Source organism: Rhinocladiella mackenziei (genome assembly GCF_000835555.1).
Source record: "Rhinocladiella mackenziei CBS 650.93 unplaced genomic scaffold supercont1.1, whole genome shotgun sequence".
Lineage (NCBI taxonomy): Eukaryota > Fungi > Ascomycota > Eurotiomycetes > Chaetothyriales > Herpotrichiellaceae > Rhinocladiella > Rhinocladiella mackenziei.
This window is the reverse complement of record NW_013550604.1, coordinates 3,825,813-3,844,849: the sequence shown is the minus strand read 5'-3', so window position 1 is coordinate 3,844,849 and position 19,037 is coordinate 3,825,813. Positions and strand designations below refer to the sequence as shown.

General features: G+C 50.8%; 7 protein-coding genes across 7 annotated transcripts; 2 read left to right on the top strand and 5 right to left on the bottom strand.

The window, feature by feature from the left end:
• Positions 1-169: 169 nt before the first annotated feature.
• On the top strand, positions 170-1,202 carry Z518_01362 (uncharacterized protein; the record flags this gene model as incomplete). The annotated part of the gene is made up of 4 exons (XM_013421962.1): positions 170-502; positions 565-737; positions 794-1,029; positions 1,078-1,202. 4 exons carry the CDS (start codon positions 170-172, stop codon positions 1,200-1,202), a joined length of 867 nt encoding a protein of 288 aa, XP_013277416.1.
• A 5,958-nt stretch (positions 1,203-7,160) lies between these two features.
• On the bottom strand, positions 7,161-9,902 carry Z518_01361 (uncharacterized protein; the record flags this gene model as incomplete). The annotated part of the gene is made up of 1 exon (XM_013421961.1): positions 7,161-9,902. The coding sequence occupies one exon, from the start codon at positions 9,900-9,902 to the stop codon at positions 7,161-7,163; it is 2,742 nt and encodes a 913-aa protein (XP_013277415.1).
• Positions 9,903-10,842: 940 nt separating this feature from the next.
• On the bottom strand, positions 10,843-11,250 carry Z518_01360 (uncharacterized protein; the record flags this gene model as incomplete). Its single annotated transcript, XM_013421960.1, has 1 exon — positions 10,843-11,250. One exon carries the CDS (start codon positions 11,248-11,250, stop codon positions 10,843-10,845), a length of 408 nt encoding a protein of 135 aa, XP_013277414.1.
• Positions 11,251-12,796: 1,546 nt separating this feature from the next.
• Positions 12,797-14,319, bottom strand: Z518_01359 (uncharacterized protein; the record flags this gene model as incomplete). The annotated part of the gene is made up of 2 exons (XM_013421959.1): positions 12,797-14,169; positions 14,193-14,319. The coding sequence occupies 2 exons, from the start codon at positions 14,317-14,319 to the stop codon at positions 12,797-12,799; spliced, it is 1,500 nt and encodes a 499-aa protein (XP_013277413.1).
• A 715-nt stretch (positions 14,320-15,034) lies between these two features.
• Z518_01358 (uncharacterized protein) lies at positions 15,035-15,880 on the top strand (the record flags this gene model as incomplete). The annotated part of the gene is made up of 1 exon (XM_013421958.1): positions 15,035-15,880. The coding sequence occupies one exon, from the start codon at positions 15,035-15,037 to the stop codon at positions 15,878-15,880; it is 846 nt and encodes a 281-aa protein (XP_013277412.1).
• A 343-nt stretch (positions 15,881-16,223) lies between these two features.
• Z518_01357 (uncharacterized protein) lies at positions 16,224-17,515 on the bottom strand (the record flags this gene model as incomplete). Its single annotated transcript, XM_013421957.1, has 2 exons — positions 16,224-17,385; positions 17,430-17,515. 2 exons carry the CDS (start codon positions 17,513-17,515, stop codon positions 16,224-16,226), a joined length of 1,248 nt encoding a protein of 415 aa, XP_013277411.1.
• A 631-nt stretch (positions 17,516-18,146) lies between these two features.
• On the bottom strand, positions 18,147-19,007 carry Z518_01356 (uncharacterized protein; the record flags this gene model as incomplete). Its single annotated transcript, XM_013421956.1, has 1 exon — positions 18,147-19,007. The coding sequence occupies one exon, from the start codon at positions 19,005-19,007 to the stop codon at positions 18,147-18,149; it is 861 nt and encodes a 286-aa protein (XP_013277410.1).
• Between the last annotated feature and the right edge of the window lie 30 nt (positions 19,008-19,037).

Sequence of the window (19,037 nt, the reverse complement as noted above, 5' to 3'; positions counted from 1 at the left end):
GTCGCAGTAGCCAGCCCCCTCGGGCTCTTCCCCCCAAAACCGCCGGGGAAGGCTGGGCGGTATAGTGATCAAGCCTCTCCCATTTGCCTTCATCCTCCGAGTACTCACATTCTTCCCAGAATTTTGCCCTGGCCTCATAATCATTTGGAGGAACGAAGGGTTTGGTGCCATGAATGTCGTTCATTCCAATACGCACTTTCTCAAACGAGATGAATTGTACAGCACCGAAAAGCCCTACTCGCTACGATTCACACCCCCGGAGGGATTTCTCAGATCAAACATCAAATTAGAAAAGCACGAAATTGATATCCACGACATCCGGAATCACAAATCCACCCTGAATTTCCAGAGAGATGGAGTTGCGATTCTCGACTTTGAATCAAAGATGGTATATGAAGACTACGACAATGAAGAGGTGGTCAAAGCCGTTCTGCTCAAGGAGATTGCCAATGGTCTCAAGGTGTTTCTGGGAGGCCAGCACGTTCAGATCTTTGAGCATACAGTACGTTCGAGCCCAAATACCTTCATGAGAACGGTTCATTTAATGTGCGTGACCCCCCTCAGGTAAGAAAACGGCACGAAATATTCCCCATCTCAACAGGCGAGCCTTACAGATACAACCAGCCAACATCCATTGCGCATGTCGATACCACTACTGAGTGGGCTTTCGCCATGGCACAACAACTGAATCCCCGAAAGGCTGAGAAGATTGGACAGCATCGCCTCCAATGCGTCAAGTTCGTCCTCATGCACTTCCTCTGCCACAACTACACAGGCTAACCTTCCACCACAGCTTCTGGAAACCACTGGTTGGACCTGTCCGAGACTGGCCTTTAGCCATGTGCAACCCCACGAGCATCGATCCACAAACGGAACTCGAGCCTTGTGATCTTGTCTATCCAGATTACGTGGTGGAGAACCGCCAGGTATATCACTCAAACAAGCAAAAATGGTTTTATCTCAGTAATCAAATGCCCAACGAGGCATGGGTCTTTTTGCAAGCAGACTCGATGCCTGGGACCAATCCTAGTCTGTGAATATTCCACTCGCGATCACATGAAGCTGACTTTTGGATAGTCGCTCACACTGCTTTCCCCTTCCCGGATGTAGGCCCTGCTGACGTCCCCCCGCGGGAAAGCATCGAAGCCCGAGCACTTGTATATTATGGCGGATTCGGATTCGGTGACGAACAGGAAGAATAATGGCCTGTCTCTTCATTCGATCGTTGCTCGGCATGGACTTCACAATGCCTCAATCCAGAAAGCTGGGGGACACGACCACCACGTAGGCTTCCCATGCTATGCTCCGATGTACGCGAATTTCATTTCAGCAAGCCGGGATCCCTCCCCTGATTGCAATTGGTGCTCAGTTCGAAGAGAAATACAATCCCCATGCGGTGCAAATCTGATCCCCGCCAACTCCGATGTTCATCTTTCCCGCCCGGGTGCAGGGACTCCCTCGAGTGTGCTCATCGACACATCCGCGAACAGACAGCTCTTCTCAATTCCATTCATCCCGACCGTCGACCTCCGAGCTCACATCAATAGCAGTGCAGAACCTTCAAAGTCCACTATCAGTCACTCGCTTGCTCGATTGTCCAACCGTCCCTGGCGAAAAAGTTCCCCGCGTTGCCGTCAAATACCATGACATCACCTTTCTTGAACCCAAAGATCTGAGCCTGGGGATGCGACTCTCTCTGAGCAGGCCATATTGCCCGCCATGGTTGAAATTTGTGGTTTCCAGTCGTGGGAGAGGATGCTGAGGGTGAGATGTCTCCACCAATCTGCTCACTTTGGGGACGAGATAGAGACATTTGGTACGACAAGTTAGCGGGTCGTTGCTTGGACCGTTGATGCGGTAAAAGTGCGGCTTGATCTGCTTTGACTCGGTGTCCGTTTTGCACGGATTTGGAGGAAGACGGGCGTGGATGCGAGTAAGTGGCCTTCCTTCTCCACAGCCGTTGCTATCCTTTGTGCACCGGACTCAAGCGAAAAGGAAAAGACAGTGCCATCGGCTTAGTATTTTTTAGTGAAAATGAAAACGCCGTGTCTCAGGCTGAAGTGAAGTGTGTGGGTAGGTGTTGTCGCGAAGAACTTGAAAGCACCTGAGCTAGAAAAAAAAAGGAAAAGAATGCATGCGGGCAATCCACTTGGTCGCGCCAATCCTTTGCTGCGGGTTAGACTGCCAGCTAGCCTTTGTTAGTTAAGCGGGCATGACCTCTTCGCCTCCTGGTGCCCGACCACCACGCTACCACCATCAGCAAAGAGCACCAAAGTGCCAATCGTTTATGAACCGGTTCTATCCGTGACCATCTCACTTTTCTGGGCCAATGAATCAGTTGCCACGCGTGTTACCCTAGACATCATCAATTGGAACGCAAAGTGACAAGTGAAGTTGATGCCACCCTGCCGCGACAAAAGTATGTTGCAAGAGTCCATTCGGGCGGTTCCGACCATGACACGGAAGTATCGCGAGCATACAAGCATGATTCCCGGCCGAGTTGCTAGCTTTCTAAACTACATCTCTTCAAAACTCCATCTTTAAGAGACCTTCACGCCCGCAAATAGACACGTATACACAATCTATAAGCGAGCACGGAGATTTGCGACGTCCGCAACTGGATGCGATTCCCAAGACTGACTCATTCAACCTATGATCTCGACGAAGATTCTACCGTCATCGCCGCTTTATGTAAGCCAATCAGCGTGGGAGTGTCACGACGCAATGAAAGGAGAATCGGAGATACTGAATGCACTGCAGCTCAGGCCCCATGACTGTGAATCCCCCCTCTACTGCTTCCCGGCACGATACTACAAGACAGCATAGCCGAGCACTGTTGCAAGGGATCAGTAGCATCATACTCCAGCCGCCGTTACAGATCCGCGTATTACTTGGCCCAACTTGAGAGCTCAAGAGAAGCTCCTTGGTACAAGAGTCACCATCGAATCTCCCAGTGGGCATATCATCTTATGCCACTTCCTACTCTCCAAGCTTTCAGAATTTGGCAGACATTGGCCGGACCGTCAACATCACAAAATGGTTGTTGAGGGACATTGCAACTGCGGCAACGTGCGCGTGGTCCTTCCAGAGTTACCCTCTTCATCCATCCTTTGCTACTGGTACGTTCTGTTATTTTTTTTAAAAAATGATCAAGTTGAACCCAAAAGGCGTACTAGCATTCCGGTAATATAGTGACAATTGTCGACGCTCTGGTGGCTGTGAGTGACCAAACGATTTCGGCTTCCAACTCCCCATTTTGTGTCGTTGTATATGGGCTGATACTTCGAAACCAGTGTGTTCAGTCAACTTTGTGCTTGATAAAGACGCGGTCAATGTGCACGATACCCATCAATCGATCAAAATCTATCATGACAGCAATACCGCCACAGGGAATACGCTTGCCGTATGTACACCGTCTCCATCCCTGCCATTCACGCAGATCATCAGACCAGAACAGTAATGCTGATCATATCGGACAGAGGCGATTCTGTGGTACATGTGGAAGGTATGTCGAGAAACCATGCTCTAAAATTGTGCAATGCGAACATGCTCCTGGTCGACAATAGTCCCGTGTACAGCGTAACTTCTGAAGAAACAGATAAAATTTTCGTCAAGGCCTCACTATTCGATTTCAATGCAATTCCTGCTCCTTCAGAGGAGAGATTCTCGGCTAGGAAAATCGCATGGGATGACAAATCGAGGCTTGATCGGCCGTCACATATCAATACATAGGGGGAGGAAGCGAATGACTCGGTTTGTCTTTGGTGGTGTATTGCCGATGGAAATAATACTCTGGGTTTAACGGCATGGGTGGTTTCTGGTGTTATGCCACCACAGAACATCTTCTGTTCTTCTTTATCGGACACCGGCAATACTCTTTTTCAATTGCTCTCATCCGACAACACCCTTCCAAAATTCGGCACATTTCTCGTAGCCTCTTTCGTCTCCTCTGCCCCTGCGCAGCATTCCAACTATCCATGTCTTTCCACTCGGTAACGACTTTTGCTGCAAATTCAGAATCCTTCTCCACTCCGCATACAGTGGCTTGCCAAACCAGCTTCACCCTCATTCACAGCTCCAGGCTCTCAACTCTACTGTCTGAATTGGCGATGGTGGAAGTCTTGCCATTTTATCGGAGCCTCAGTTGCTGCCATCACCCAATAGCCCATCAGTTTATACATTTCAGCACGGTACGAGCGTGTCATATCAAAAGGCCGACGGTTTCCACTGCGAGGTCGAACTTCAAGACCAGCTCCATGAGTTGCCCTTCAGGTGGTTGGAGGATACAAAAGAGCGAAGGCGTCTATGCGACAGCCGATGGCCTTCAAAGCCTCTGCTCGTGGCACTGCCAAAACCATCCCATCCACATCATGTACCCGGATCTCGTGACGTGGTACGCCCGTAAGATTGTATATATGCTTCTCACTCCTGAAAGTGTGGTTCTGGCATCAGATCGAACTGACATCGGCTGATCCTCCCCATTGATAGCCATCAACGGCCCATCGAAATCCCGAGTGCGTCAGCTTCGCTCCATGAGCCAAGACCACATTCGACGAGGCGGCAGGAGAGTAAGGCCCGGAGCATTAGCATACGCTCATCACCCTAAACTACAACTATTCGATATAAATTATCGATGCTCAACAGTGGCGCAATCGCGACTGCTTCGTCTTCTACCTTGTTGGATGTGCGATCTGCGAGGAGCTGTTGCAAGACACCGACACTGACGCGCGTTACATTGTTCGACCTCAGAGGCAGTCTCTTCCTCCCCGTATTCAGGGTGATGGGACTAAGAGGAAGCAAGGTTCCGCGATCCATCACTTTCGTTGCCGAAAAGGGCGCCTACTCAACCAGCCCCTTGTAGAGACAACGTAACCGGGGGTGAGCACTGCTTCCTGCAACGTCCAAAGCCTTGGCATCCAGACACATGTAGTTTACTTGATATACATCTCCGTAGATACTTTTAGAGGATCGCACCTCTTGAGACCCGTGTCCAGCACAATGGCAGCTTGACACCCTTTGAAAACATCTTTCATTTTTAAAATCGCCTTTTTACGAGTTTCACTTGCTCGGGGGATCCCGCAAAGAGTCCATCCAGATCAATGTTGTCTTCGCAGCCTTTCTAGCAAGCTCTTCAAATCGAATGATCTGACATACGGGTGGGCCCACTTCGATGCAGCTTCCCAGCCCATGAGACCAAACATGAGAAAATGTGACATGTTTGATGTTTGAACTAGACATCACAGCTTCAGTCGGCAGAGACTATAGCAACAAGCCCAGGGAGACAATCGAGAATGAGCCCTGTTGTGAAATATCGTTGATCTTCTCGACATCTGGTCGGACCGGCTTGCATGAACAATCAGCCGTAGTGTGAACGAGATCGAAATGGGCGGGATCGCAACACAAGTACTCCTGCTACAGTTTTCATGGCTGGATCCGGATAAATTTGTAAGATCAATCAAGGACGCAAATTCCGCCTTTGAAAGTGAGTTGGACTCGAGTAGATGACAAACAAGAGGACACCAACCCTTTCATATACAGATTGTCAGAGCCCCTGGGTGGGCAATACCATTTGCTGCGGCCAGCGAGTTTATTGCTGCAATAGAATATGGCACATTCCAAGAACACTCCAGTGAGGACCGTATGATGGAGTCAAATGTTGGAAATAGCTCCGAGTATAGCCAATCGATGTCTTTTTAGAAGGCCAAATTTCGGATGATCAAAGATGCTTGGAGACATCTGAGTCACTATCCGTGACGGTTGTGGAGCCTTTCTGGAGTCAACTCTATGAAGACCCTTGATCACTTTCTCATGAACACCCCCGGAACCGAGCAGTGTGAAGAATCCATCCGTCACCGTGTGCCTTTACAAATTCTGAAGTCCCGAACGGTGTTTGGAGGCAGCCTTGCGACAGACCGAAGAACAGCCAACGCTGAAGCAGAAGCAAGGCATCGTTTGCCTTATTACCAAAATGGTCTCCCGGCTTTCAAGTCTTCAACGTCTTTCTTGGACCGGTGCTGAGTGATGCAAACTCGGCTGTGATTTTGCGGAGGACTTGTCCCTTTTCGAAGGGAGTCTGGGGGATGGTCAGATTATATAGTTCTCGAAGCGTGCACCACTTACCATACCCCGGCTACAAACCAAACATGTAATCCTTACTTGACGTTTGGCCTTCGGAATGCTTCGCGGATGGCCACCAGTTAGTTCTCTTTGAGCAGGTTGCGCCGCTCATGTACGCTGGGGTACGTATACGCATACAAATACGCTTTCCCGTACCCACGCACACGAGAAGAAAATGATGTTCTGTTACTTGAAGACCGACCTGACTTGTGTGTCAGGCGACCGTGTGGGCTGCCATTGCCGAAGCGAATCTTCAGTCATCTCAGCCGACTAGCATCCTAGGTATCGGCGGCCTAGACTCCCTCGTAGTCCAATCGAGCTGAAGGAAGGGAGTCGGCTTTGCAAACACCTTTCGAACCCGATCTGGCCATCGATTTCGACGACGCTGACCTAATTCCTGATATCAGATCCTGAGCTGGCCAAGGTGATGGTATGGCGGCTACTATCGTCTGCGTCGACGCCTCTGCCGCCATCACCAGGAGTCTCGAAATTCTTCGGCCTCACGGAGAGTGCGTCTCTCCGGGCTTATCAACTTAGAAATTCCAATTCGATGCATTTGACACTGCTTTTCAGGTTCATGTTATCAAAAGTTTCTGGTGGCAAGTACACCGCAAATTGAAGAGATGACGAATACGGTGGCAAAGGTTGGAATTCGTTCACATGTCATGACGATTCCGCTCAAAAAGGTCTCTGAGTTGCCGGAGATGTATATGGATCCTCGTATTAAGGGACGGCTAGTTATATGGATTGATTGAGATAGATGGACCAACGAGAACGGAAGCATAGCGCAGCAGTTTACAGCGATCAAAGGCGTTGGGATCTAATTCAATTTGGCAGATTCAGCAAAGCACATAAATGAGGCTCAAATACGGCGTTTCGCAAGCACATTGTGTAGCAGTCTTTCAGCCATTCATTCCTCCTTGCGATATGTGCCCCTATCCGCACGAGCCTTGCCCTCGGCGATCCTACCAAGTCAACCAATCACAAACCGCCCCCTAGTATGTTCCGAGTACTCGGTAGACCCACATGTCCCCCCCAAATTTTCATCGCACAATCCAATACGTTGATCGTCCTCCAACTTTCGGTCTTAGCACAATCGGATTGTCTGGCTCAATAGAAACAATCGTCGGTTCAATGACACTCCACTCATCCGGCGGTATTGATTCGAGTGTGAAAACGCCCATGAAGCAGCCGCTTACGACGAGCTCAGCCGACATTCCGCCTTCTCCACTTGTCTCACAGGGTTCTTCATTCTGGAAATTCCGTATTCCATCGTTGTTGGTTGTCATAAATCTTCGGGACAGATTCGCAACAAGCGCCGCCTTTTTGGTGGGCAGCGCTGATTCTCCCGCGTGATTCAGGGTTTGTTGGATCACGAATCCAAAGGACAAATCCGAATCCGAATCATTACTTTCTTGACCTTCACCGACGTCGCCAATGGCATTATTTTTGCTGTGGTATTCGTCATTCACAGAACGAAGGACATCGCTCCATGGCATCGCACCGGTATAGGTCAGCCGCCACACAACGCCGGGAAGATAATCGGTCTGCAGGGGAGAAAATTGTGAAAGAGCCGAACCAAGAGCGGAAGACGCATCGAGTACGAATTGCACATATTCCCGATCGTTCTCTCGGCCCGGTTCAATCAAGGCTCGCCAAATGTCTACCACATAGAAGACGGGTGGAAGCCGGCTACGCCAGGAATCATGCGATGGTGATTTCGAGAATGACTCTGTAGCTTGTGGGTTGTGGAGCAAAACTCCTAAGCTCGGTATCAAGAGCCCTCCGACATGATTGTCTTGATCAGAACCCTCGATCCGGTCAGTGACCATGGTCTCTAGCGTTTGTGTCAGGGTGAGAGTCATTCCCAGCAGAGAAGTAGGAGCCCAGCGAAACCCCGGTACGTCCAATTTAGGTCCTTCTAGAAACAAGAGGCCCACTGGTACCTTGGGCAGTTGTCGATAAAATTCCAACATGCGTTCCTCTCTTGTGTTTCCAGCATTGACGATGCGATCTGTAGCGAGGTCGAGAATACCTCCAAGACAGACAGCCTCATCAGGGAGATTGCTCGTGTCACGATAGCAGAGGAGCGGTCCCATCTTCCCAAAATGAACACCTCCACCGTCGGCGACGTCAACCGATCCCAGCATGTTGTGGGCGTTGCGCATCGGAGCGGATTCGGCTGGCTGATAGGCGCTCCTGAGCATAGTCAGAGTATGGTTAGAACGCACGATACTTCCAAGTGAATGTATGCCATCTGCAAATGCGATGAATAACTGTTTTGACAGAGCGCCTTCCTGAAGCGTCCATAGGCGATGTGACCATGGACTCACAAATAGACGCATATAAAACTCCCTTGTGTTGGATTCCAGATCGAACTCGTCAACTGGACCAACATCAGGGTCGACGGAGTGGGCGTATTTGAGCGTTCCAGGGGTATCGGGGAGCCGGCACGAGATTCGAAGAAGCTCCTGGTCGATGACAAGCACTGAGTGGGCTCCCCGGTAGACCTCCTTCATCCGGGTGATTGCACGTCTCCTCTCATCTATGGGTTCCAATGGTACGCATAAAGTGTCGATCCAAAATGAAACCGGCCCGATATCTGGATTACCATACACTGTGTTCACCAGGTTCCAGACGAATGTGAGTTGACACTCTGGCAATGTATTGGTCACCCTGTTCCCTAGTCCTTGCACCCAGACATGCGAAATAGCGATATAGTCTCTTCCGTCGGCAGGACAGAGCTGGAACTGTGGATTTCCATTTTGGTTGTGCACTCGGACCAGCGGGATATGGCCCTGGGAGACCAGAAGGGCGACTTGTGATGTAAGAAACCCTATCCCATCACAGCCCCCGCAAAAATCCCGATGGCGAGGTCTATAGTTCGTATCGTCGACCTGGTATGCTACGCACTTGTCGGCTGTGCAATTGGCATGGCTCGGCCCTAGGTTCAAAGGTGGCCGCACAAGCTGTGAAAAATAGAACATGGTTGGATCTGCGAGTTCCTTGAACATTCGAACTTCCAAAGGACACCAACCTCCCTGATAGAGCATTTGCAGAGTGTACTCTGCCGGTCCGCATGCCGTGTAGGCCCTCCGAGGGACATAGGGTAAGCTTCCAGAAAGTATGTCTGACCCCAGCATGCTGTCTGAGCCCATATTTTGCATCATTTGCTCTCTAACATATGCCGGTACCACTTGGTCTTTGGCCCATTCTAGAGTCGAAGTCAAAATGATGATGGAGAGGCTTATCTCGGGCATGATATTTGGGAGTTGATCGCGAGGAAGTGAGGATGGGGAAGCCGGCGCAAGTAACTTGGCGGTGAACTTCATTGCTTCATCCAAACATTCGTCAATGCGGCGTAGTCTCTCGTACCAAGTGTCTGTGAACAGAGACACCAACCCCCAGAAAAGACTTCGTCCGGCCCTCAATTCTCGCTGCACCCAGCTGTCGAGATGTTTTCTCAATGGCCTTGTCGTGATAAGTTGTTGACCATCACCGTTGACCCAAACAAACTCGGTCATATTGAACTTCTCTTTAGCGATTCTGAAAACTTCATAAATCGTTCCGAAGAATAACCATGATTGAAAGAATTCGTTCAATTCTTCGTCACTTCGTCCGGCGACATGCCCTTGAAGGAGTTCATCCTTGTTGAAGCCTCGGCGTTGAGGATAGGACGAGAATTCCAAGCCATCGTAGGCAGATGACGGAGGCGACCTCAAGACATATGGGATGGAAGGAAGGGGGTAGCGAAGCTGACGTGGTAGTTGCAAGTGGTCCACCATCGCGATTCTAGCCTTGTCTCTGTGATTGTCGTGCACCAAAAGAGGACTTGTCTCGAGAACAAAGCCACTTTATAAGTTTCTGAGGCTCTGATTATTCAACCTCGTATTCCCGCCGACCTCGTGGGCATAGTGAGCATAAATGCCCGTTGCCGTTGCCTGCAGCCTGATAGGCTGGTATCATGCCTATCGGGTTTCGACATGGCCTTCCGTCTCCCGCTTCTGCGTCGGAATTTTCGGCAGCAGCTAAGGTTTTCATTTTTCTTTTCCAAATGTCTTTGTCGAAGCGAATTCAAAGAACAAGGCTAACGATGGCGGAGAACGAAATTCTGGTAGATCGGTCTGGATCTTCATAATTGCGGCGACATGCAGGCTAGCGAAGTTCATGGCGCCAATCGGGCTGAGCGCCTCAATTTTTCGAATTCAGCTCGTTGTCCAAGACGCTTGGCTTGGTCAAGTCAAAAGAGGAATTGGCTTCAGGAAGGATAGTAAGACCGAGGGCGAATTCGATTCCTGGGTATCTCGGTATCTGGATAACTGCGGACGAGGCTGAGAGGCCGTTCAGAACCGCTCTGAATGAGTTTGAGTGGAGACCCCTTTCTTTGAACTCACTCCATGTACCAACACTACTAGTACCTTAGTATTTCTATCTAGTTGCCGAGCCCTGCGATTCGCCATATCATGGCTCGAGTGTCTTTACCTGAGCGCCCTTCCACAACAAGAACAAACAACTCACGTTCCCGATCCACCAAGCAATCCCTCTCAACTGGCTCCACAGATTATCTTCGATCAGCACATACACCGCACCATAAGCCAGCCTCGCCACCGTGTACGTGGTGCAAGCGCTCATCAACGTGAGTCTGGGGACATTAGAGACAAGAGCAAAGATAACTGTGGACACGGCATTAATATATATAAGAAGTACTGGAGACCAAACCCCAATTCATCGATCCTCAAGACGTAACTTACCCGAAATCGCAAAAAACTGATATCCATCGACAGAATTCGCACTCGCTGCCTCCATGCGCTGAGTCTGCTCGAGCTGGCTCTTCGTCAATTTGCCCTCGCGGATCGCTGCGTCACCGAACCTGATCAGGTCCTGTCGCGGGTTGCCGTTGTGGTCAATGCCATAGCGTTGTTTGAGTGTGCGACTCGAGAGCACGCAGTAGGCGTAGAACCAGTTCCAGGCTAGGAAGGCTGCAGTGGAGGATGCCCTAATTGTAAGACTCCTGGGGGGGTGTAGGCTCAAGACATGCCAGAGACACGCCGGAGCTTTTATAAGCCTTAACGAGAGCTTTGACGAGAGGCATGGCATGTAATGGTGTTGAGGTTGTGGTCTGGTGTACGCCATGCCTACGACCTCGCATTCAAAGACACATAGAATTGTTTGTAATATGCATTGCATTAATCTACCTACTCGTATGGGCTTTCTCGATCGCCCGTGGTCCATTTCAGGACCATCCCCTTCTCCTTTGCCAGGTTGAGCGCCGTTTTGCTTGTTACTCCCTTTCCTTCGCTCCCTTTCCTGCAGGACGCATGTCCACACGTGCATCTGCACTGAAGATTATGGAAATAATCCTTGCGCTAGTTGATGGTGACCTCTTCGCCGTATTCGATGGGCCGAATTGTCTCGATGGCCACGGGACTGCGCTGGCCGACGTCGATACTCTCCAACGCCGTGTTATTCTTATAGTTGTGTACCATGTATCTTGTCCAGTTGCCACATGCTGCTGTGTCGAAGTTGAATCTAACTCCGTTGCTCTCTGCTATCTCCTGGTCGAAAATGTACAGTGGGACATTGTCGTCGTTCCCATAGCGAGAGAGGGCGCGTTCCGTTGCTTCTCAGACACCGCTGAGGAAAGTTCCCCAAGGCATTGGCCAATATAGGCGTCTTTGAGTGCCCGAATGCCCGAACCCTACTCCGGTTCTTTGCGTTTCGAACAGCGCGACAAGGACGGCCGAATCATGCCCACGGGTTCTACAGAGGTTGGCAAAAGTGCATAGGCAAACCATTTCATGGGGGCTCTGAATCCCTAGCCTCTTTTTGTACTGTCATGCCGGCGGCACATGGACTGTTGGATCCGGCGAATAGTGGGTTTGTGGGAGCCCATGCTGGTGAATCGGGCCAATTGTAGCTCGCTAATGCAATGTAGTTGGGTATGTCGACCTATTTAGCGATTTGACGAGTTCCAACTCTCGGTTTCTTGCTCGCGTTGACGCCTTGGGAGCCTGCGCTTTTCAGCTGACGGCTGTAAGCGTATTCGAATTGGCTGCGTTTGGCTGCGCTGTCGCCCGCGGGCAAGAACTAGTGGGGATGTGTCTTGTCCAACGGGTCATCGTTGTCCTTGTGGTTGCTACCCCTTTGATGGAATTCTTCTGTGGTCGTTTGGCCCTATGCCGAAGTCTTTGGCACGCTCTTTTTATTTAGATGTAGTACGTCCAGTGGTCTTGAATACGCTGCCGCTGCGTCGAGGTTCTTGCGGAGTTATTTTGTAGAATGTGTGGTGTGTTTGCTCGCGAATTTCCCTGGAAATGTTAAAGCGACGAGATCATGGACCCGGTTAGACGTGAGATCTTGTACATGGTTTGTTTCGAGAGCCAGAAATAGTATTGAAAGGAGAGCCGTTGTTATTATATCCAAAAAGTCTTCAGCTGGGATCGATGGGCATCAGGGACAATAAGGCTGTGGTGGGGCTCGAAAAGGTGCGACACAGAGACATCAACATGTCTCAGATGAATAGACCTACTGTTTGCACGTCAATAGGAGCAATGGAGTACCTATTGTTAGTTATCATATCATAATGACCAATGAAACGCCATGGTAGAATGAAAACAGGGTCCTCAATGACTAAGAAAATTCTCCTGTATGTTGAGGCTCATGAACACGAACGGGTACCTTATACAGTCTCGATATACCTTCTTACCTCCCAGTCAGTGACTGCTTCATCCCACAATCGACACTCATGTTCTCTCGTGCCCCCGTAATGCTCGACAAACTCATCTCCAAAGATTTCGCGGGCAACGCTATGTTGGGCCATGAATCGTGCAGTGCTGTCTTTGAGATTCTTGGGCAATGGTTCTCCTTTGTCAGTCAAACTCCCGACTTCCTCACCTTTTCCAAGTGGAGGTAAATCGATCTCCAGTTTCTTCTCAATGCCTCTCCATCCAAGGGCGACAATGGTGGCAAGGACCAGAGATGGATTTGCATCCGCTCCACAGACTCGTATCTCCAACCTAGTCGACTTGGGTGACGCGGTTGGAGGAGAAATCAGCCGAATTGAGGCAGCCCGATGTTCCCAACCCCAGGAGACGGTGACCGGGGCCCAGAAGTTCTCGACCAGCCGTTTGTAGGAATTGACCGTGGGCGCGATAATCGGCATGACATCCGCGAGACCGTCCAAAAGGCCTGCAAGGAATTGCCGGCCAAGATCTGACACGTACTCAAGATCTTTGTAAGGCGGGTTGGGGTCCTTTTCGCCTCTGTAGAATAGATTTTTGCCTGACTTATCAACAATCGAGCAGTGGATGTGGCCGCTGTTGCCAGGGAGGCCTTCCTTGGGTTTGGCCATGAATGTTGGAGTGATGCCATGCTTACTCCCCATGGCTTTGACCACATACTTGAATAAACTCGCTCTGTCAGCCATTTCAGCGACCTCGACGTACTCCAGAGCCGCCTCGAAGACACCAGGCCCAGATTCAGTATGCCAGCCTTCGACATTACACTTGAATTTCTCGCATATCTCAAAGACGCTGTAGAACCAGTCTTGATTGTGGATTGGATCAGTTAGGGAGTAGCCGAACATTCCCTGGGTCAGATGAGGCAGGGCGTGAACAGGATTGCTCTGAAGGAAAGGGGCTGTCGTGGCCGACGAAGTATGGCCCGACTGTATCGACTCGTCTCGAGGGGCTCGGAATGTGAAGAACTCGTATTCTGCACCGGCCATTGCTCCATAGCCGGCTTTATGCAGCTTCCCGACGACTGTTCGCAGCAGGCTTCTGGGACAGGCACAGATGGGCTTGCCAGTATCTGGATCATAGAAGCTGACGAGGAAGAAAGGGACATTGTCCTCCCATGGTATGCGCCTGTAACTGGCCAAGTCTATCTTTGCTGTCAAGTCCTTGTATCCATTCTCTTTATTGCTGATCTTGAGCTCGCGGAAATAGGTCAAATCGTGCATGTCCCAGCCGAAGACGACGCTGCAGAAGCCGAAACCATCTTTGGCCACCGAGAGAAACTTCTTCTTGGAGACGAGTTTTCCTCGCAGGATTCCTGTGTGGGTTAGCGAGTGCAACCGGAACAGACGAGTGGGCGCGTGCCATCGATGTCAATGCCTGCGAGCTTGATCTTTGTATCCTTGGCCAGCGCAGTCTCCAAATTGTCCAAAGTCAGGGCCTCACTCTCCTTGGTTTTGCTGGCCATTGCTGCAATTTACGGAACAATGAAGAGTTCTAGCAGGATAGGTGTCTGAGGCGAACAAAGGAACGAGTCGAGGCTCGTGTCTTATGCTCTTCATGAGCTCAGCACAGAGCTGGACTGAGGGTGGGGAGGTGATTGTTACAACTACAGTGCATTATACACGGCAACAGCAGCTAAATTGATAATGGACTTACACTCGTTTGGCCTGACGCAGCCTGTGCCTGATAAGCTCGAAGCAGCCACTGTCGCAGCAAGAAGTCCTTTGCGTCGTTCCTCCTTAAGCATCTCGGTGTTGAGCTACCGAGGCCAAAGCCACGTACTGCGTAATTGTGTTCTGTCTCCCTATCTTACACTTAAGCATTATGCATGAGCAGATCACGCACCTGATTACTCGGAACAGCCAAAGACCATGTGCACTACTAACTCTCCCATTGGGTCCAATCCAATGGTTACTTCGGGGAACAGCGCATGGATCACGGATACGACTTGCATTGGCATATGGATTAGATAACACAGATGAGCTCTGGAACACATATCCGACACCTTGCTGATTGAACCTTTTCACCTGAGAGCAGACTCCTAGAACCACCTATTCAACTCATCGGCGCATGACGATCCAGTCCTGACGAGTCGGACAGCGAAGCAGACAGTTCCTATCATCCTCAACCGCTATCTACTCAGTCTGATAAAAACCAGCAGCAAATCTTCTGTCACAGATATGACCACCGAGTCACGACCCGGCCGTCTCGCGGGCAAAAATGCCATCATCACAGGCGCAGCCGGCGGTATCGGCCTTGAAACAACCATCCTGTTCGCCCGCGAAGGTGCCTCGGTACTACTAGCAGACATCTCAGAAGCAGCCCTGGCCCAAGCGATTGAAAAAGTCAAGGAACTTGTCCCCAACTCCCCACGCCTGAGCACAATCAAATGCGACGTGTCGAAAGAATCCGACGTCGCCACCGCCGTGGAGTCGCAGGACCAATACGGCGGGGTCGACATCATGTTCAACAACGCGGGAATAATGCACGCACAGGACGACGACGCCATCAACACGCCCGAGAAGATCTGGGACTTGACCCACGCCATCAACGTCAAGGGTGTCTGGTACGGCAGTAAGCACGCAGTGCTGAGCATGCGGCGCCATCAGAAGAAGACCGGCTCCGTCATCAACACGGCCAGCTTCGTCGCCCTAGTGGGTGCCGCTACGCCGCAACTCGCGTACACCGCGTCCAAGGGCGCCGTGCTGGCCATGACGCGCGAACTCGCCATCGTTCACGCCCGGGAGAATATTCGCTTCAACTCCCTGTGCCCTGGGCCGCTGAATACTCCGTTGCTACAAGACTGGTTGGGTGACGATTTGCAGAAGCGACATCGGCGCGAGGTGCATTTCCCTAGCGGTCGGTTTGGCGAGGCCATCGAGCAGGCTCAAGCGGTGCTCTTCCTGGCCAGTGATGAAAGCAGTTTCGTCAATGCCACCGAGTTTGTCGTTGATGGTGGCTTGAGCAAAGCCTATGTGACTGGCGAGGGTCCTCCAACTGCAGCTCCTAAGAACAACGCACGTTGAGGAAGCACATGATGTTTCTCAACGTGAAGGTCATGAAGGGCTATTTGATGAGGTCGTAGGCGACATTGATGATGAATTGATGAAGGTGGCGATCACTAGGGATGACCGCTTAGGAGGCCGATTGCATTACTACGGAATAGACAGAAGAGGGTGGGCGAGCGCTCAGAGACATTTTTCTAGCTATCAAAACACAATCCGAAGCATTCTCCCGAGAATTTCCAGCTCACTTCTAGGTGCTTAATCCACCACCATATGGCGCAATGATATAGTCACCTTCAGCCGCGTATGGTGTGGTTTGTTCGACGAGACCAGATCTATTACATCTCGCAGTGCCAGCATTGAGCTATGAAGCACTCTCAGGAGTAGTTGCCTTGGAAGACTGCCCAACGGGAGTAGACTTATTCGGGAGTGTTGTGTTCACCGGATCTGTCGGCTGGATTGCAGCTGGTGCGCTAGGGGACTTTGTGGATCGTAGCCCTGAACCGGAACCGGAACTTGAACCAGAACTAGTACCGGAGGTCTCAGACTGGCCAGTTGGCGTAAGGTTTGAATCCTTCTGTTCCAAGACTGTAAATGTAGCAGTCGTCGGTGTGCTGAGTGCACTTGAACCTGGCGTGCTTGATGTGGAAGCCGAGGACACGGAAGTCTTGCCCAAGGCAGATGATGTGGGTGTCACCGCCAAGTGCGTTGAGCTCGATGTTACCCCAAACAGACTTGTAGAATGAGGATTGGCATTTGAAGTTGCAGCACTCACATTCGCGGACGGATTCAATGATGCAGGCTGAGTACCGAAGCTGAACACGGAGAGAGGTTTCTGTTGTGAAGAAAACAGGTTGGTTGAGTCTCCATTCGATGTTGATGCAGGCAAAGAGAAGCTGAAAGAAGGGCTTCCGAATATTGAACGTTTCCCCGTACCATCGGCGGCATGAGGTTTTGCTGCTTCAGAACTGCTTTTATCCGGATGCACCACTGGTGCCTTGACAATTTCATCGTGCTTTCCAAGTAGAAGGGCCAGGATCTCCCACGAGTGCTTCTCACACAGCTCTCGTGTCACTGACACACCGGCATGGTATTTGTTAAAACGAATGTCTCGGCAGATCCGTTGAATGCATGCGTGATGCAACTTGTCCGAGGTCGGGGTGTTATTAAGGACGTGCAAAATTTGCTCGGTGGTGAAAGTGTCGACCTCGAAAGTAATTGCGGTGAAAATCTTGTCGCAGAGGGTAGATGCTTGTAATCGATCAGCAAGTAGATAGAGCTCAATACCGCTGTCCAAAGAAGAGAAATCGACGACGTTGGTGTAGAGAAATCTGACAAAGGATTCGAATATTGCCGGGTTTTCTTCGGGCAATTTGATGGTTCGTTCTCCCTTCTCGAGGAATGGCAACGAGAGCGCCGACTTTGCAAATCGAGAAGTGGTGGTTAAAAGAGTTTCATGAATCACCCAGGTCGACGGCGGAGCTTGTCCAACGACGACTTTAACCACTTCCGTCTCATTGGCGAGGCTTGTAATGTGTCAATTCCTATCACCTTATACGGTTTGACTAACCTGACGAAAGAAGGCACCACAAGTAGCTTTCTTGCGAATAGTGATTTGGGGGGTCTCTGCTCTACATGACCGCTACTGAACGACATGGCAGGGCATATCCGGCGAACTCGGTTTCGGTCCGAGCCAGATTTACAACACAGATTAGAGTCGGACGTAAGGATTAGATAGGAGAAAAGAGTGTTTGCTGAGGTTGGAGCATGAAACATGGAGGGGGCGACTAAATACAAGAGTTCGAATGAACACTGCAGGGAGAATTGCCAAGGCTAGAGATAGTCACCTTCGAGGCTCAGGCCAGGCAGCCCCCCCGCAGCGTTTGGCGTCAACTTAAAAGGTTGACACCTGACACGGGCCCCCCGTCTTGACACCCTATTAGGACTTCCTTCTCTCGACAGTTATTGTACAAAGTGGTGCTGCTAATCCATGGCAATCATCAGCCGTGCCTGGAAGGCAGCAAATACATCGGCGACGGCTACTGGCCCAGCAGAAGCAACGGCCATGGCTGGCCTCCACAGTGACACCCGCTCTGAAAGCGGCATCTAAGTCCTTCGGAGGCCGACAAAGTCCTCCCGAGCTGAAACCGCACGAGACGACCTCTTCGTCGGTTGCAGGCGATTTCAGACTGTGTGTCTGGATGACGTATCCTTTGGCCCGCGCGAGGGGCCGCCAGGCTGAAAGGGGTATATAATTCAGGACCACTGCAAAATCCCGATATGCAAATCAAAGTTTGAGGGTGCCCATTGCGAGCAGGTCCCTCCCGTCATTAGAAAATGTGCCTTGTGTGTCCAGCTTGAGCCAGGGGGCATCCTTGGTGGCAAGTTGCACATGCATGAATCCTTCGTTGGTTACCAGCCTCCGTGTGGCGGCAAAAGGGTACCATATCGCTTTGCTGATCGTCCGACCGATGCTTGCTGCGATTCCTTGCGGCTGCGGCGCATCCTCATACATGAACTCTGGCTCATCCAGCTGTTGTACAAAAGTCCGATCCATCTCAAATTGATAAGGAGCAATAGTGTATGACTTTGGTCGCAGGAAGGGCAGCGTCGGTCGCGCCTCCACCAGAAGCTTCACCACGCCGTCTCTTGAGACCAAGTCGATTGATTTGATCATTCCCGTTGGCCGTAAAAAAGCAAGTCCGCCAATGACTGTGAATGTAATGATCCCCAGTCGCCATGCAACTCCCACTATCCAGTGGAGGTCTGCATTTGTCTGATATGCCCAAATGTTGTTGAAAGCCAGCCCGCAGCTGGTGACGAGGCAAGACCCGGCGATAACATATGAGGCCGCCAATATCCCGGTATGCGATTTTGGTCTGAATATGACTCGCTGGCCGGCCTGGTATAATTTGGTGGCATACCACTGCTTTTTCAGCTGCTCCGGTTCGAGGTCATTGTGACCTGGTCCAGCTGGACTCTCGAGTCGCGTTGGGGAAGGCTTCGACTTCGATGGGAGAACCTGTGAAGCACGTTTTGAACTGCCTGCGGTAGAAGAAGAAGATGAGGTAGCGTAGCGACGTGGAATGCACACTGACGAGATTCGGAATCGAAGTAGAGGCCGAATGGCGTTAGAGACCGAAGTCATGATCTCGAAGGCAGTTTGGCGTATCTGGTG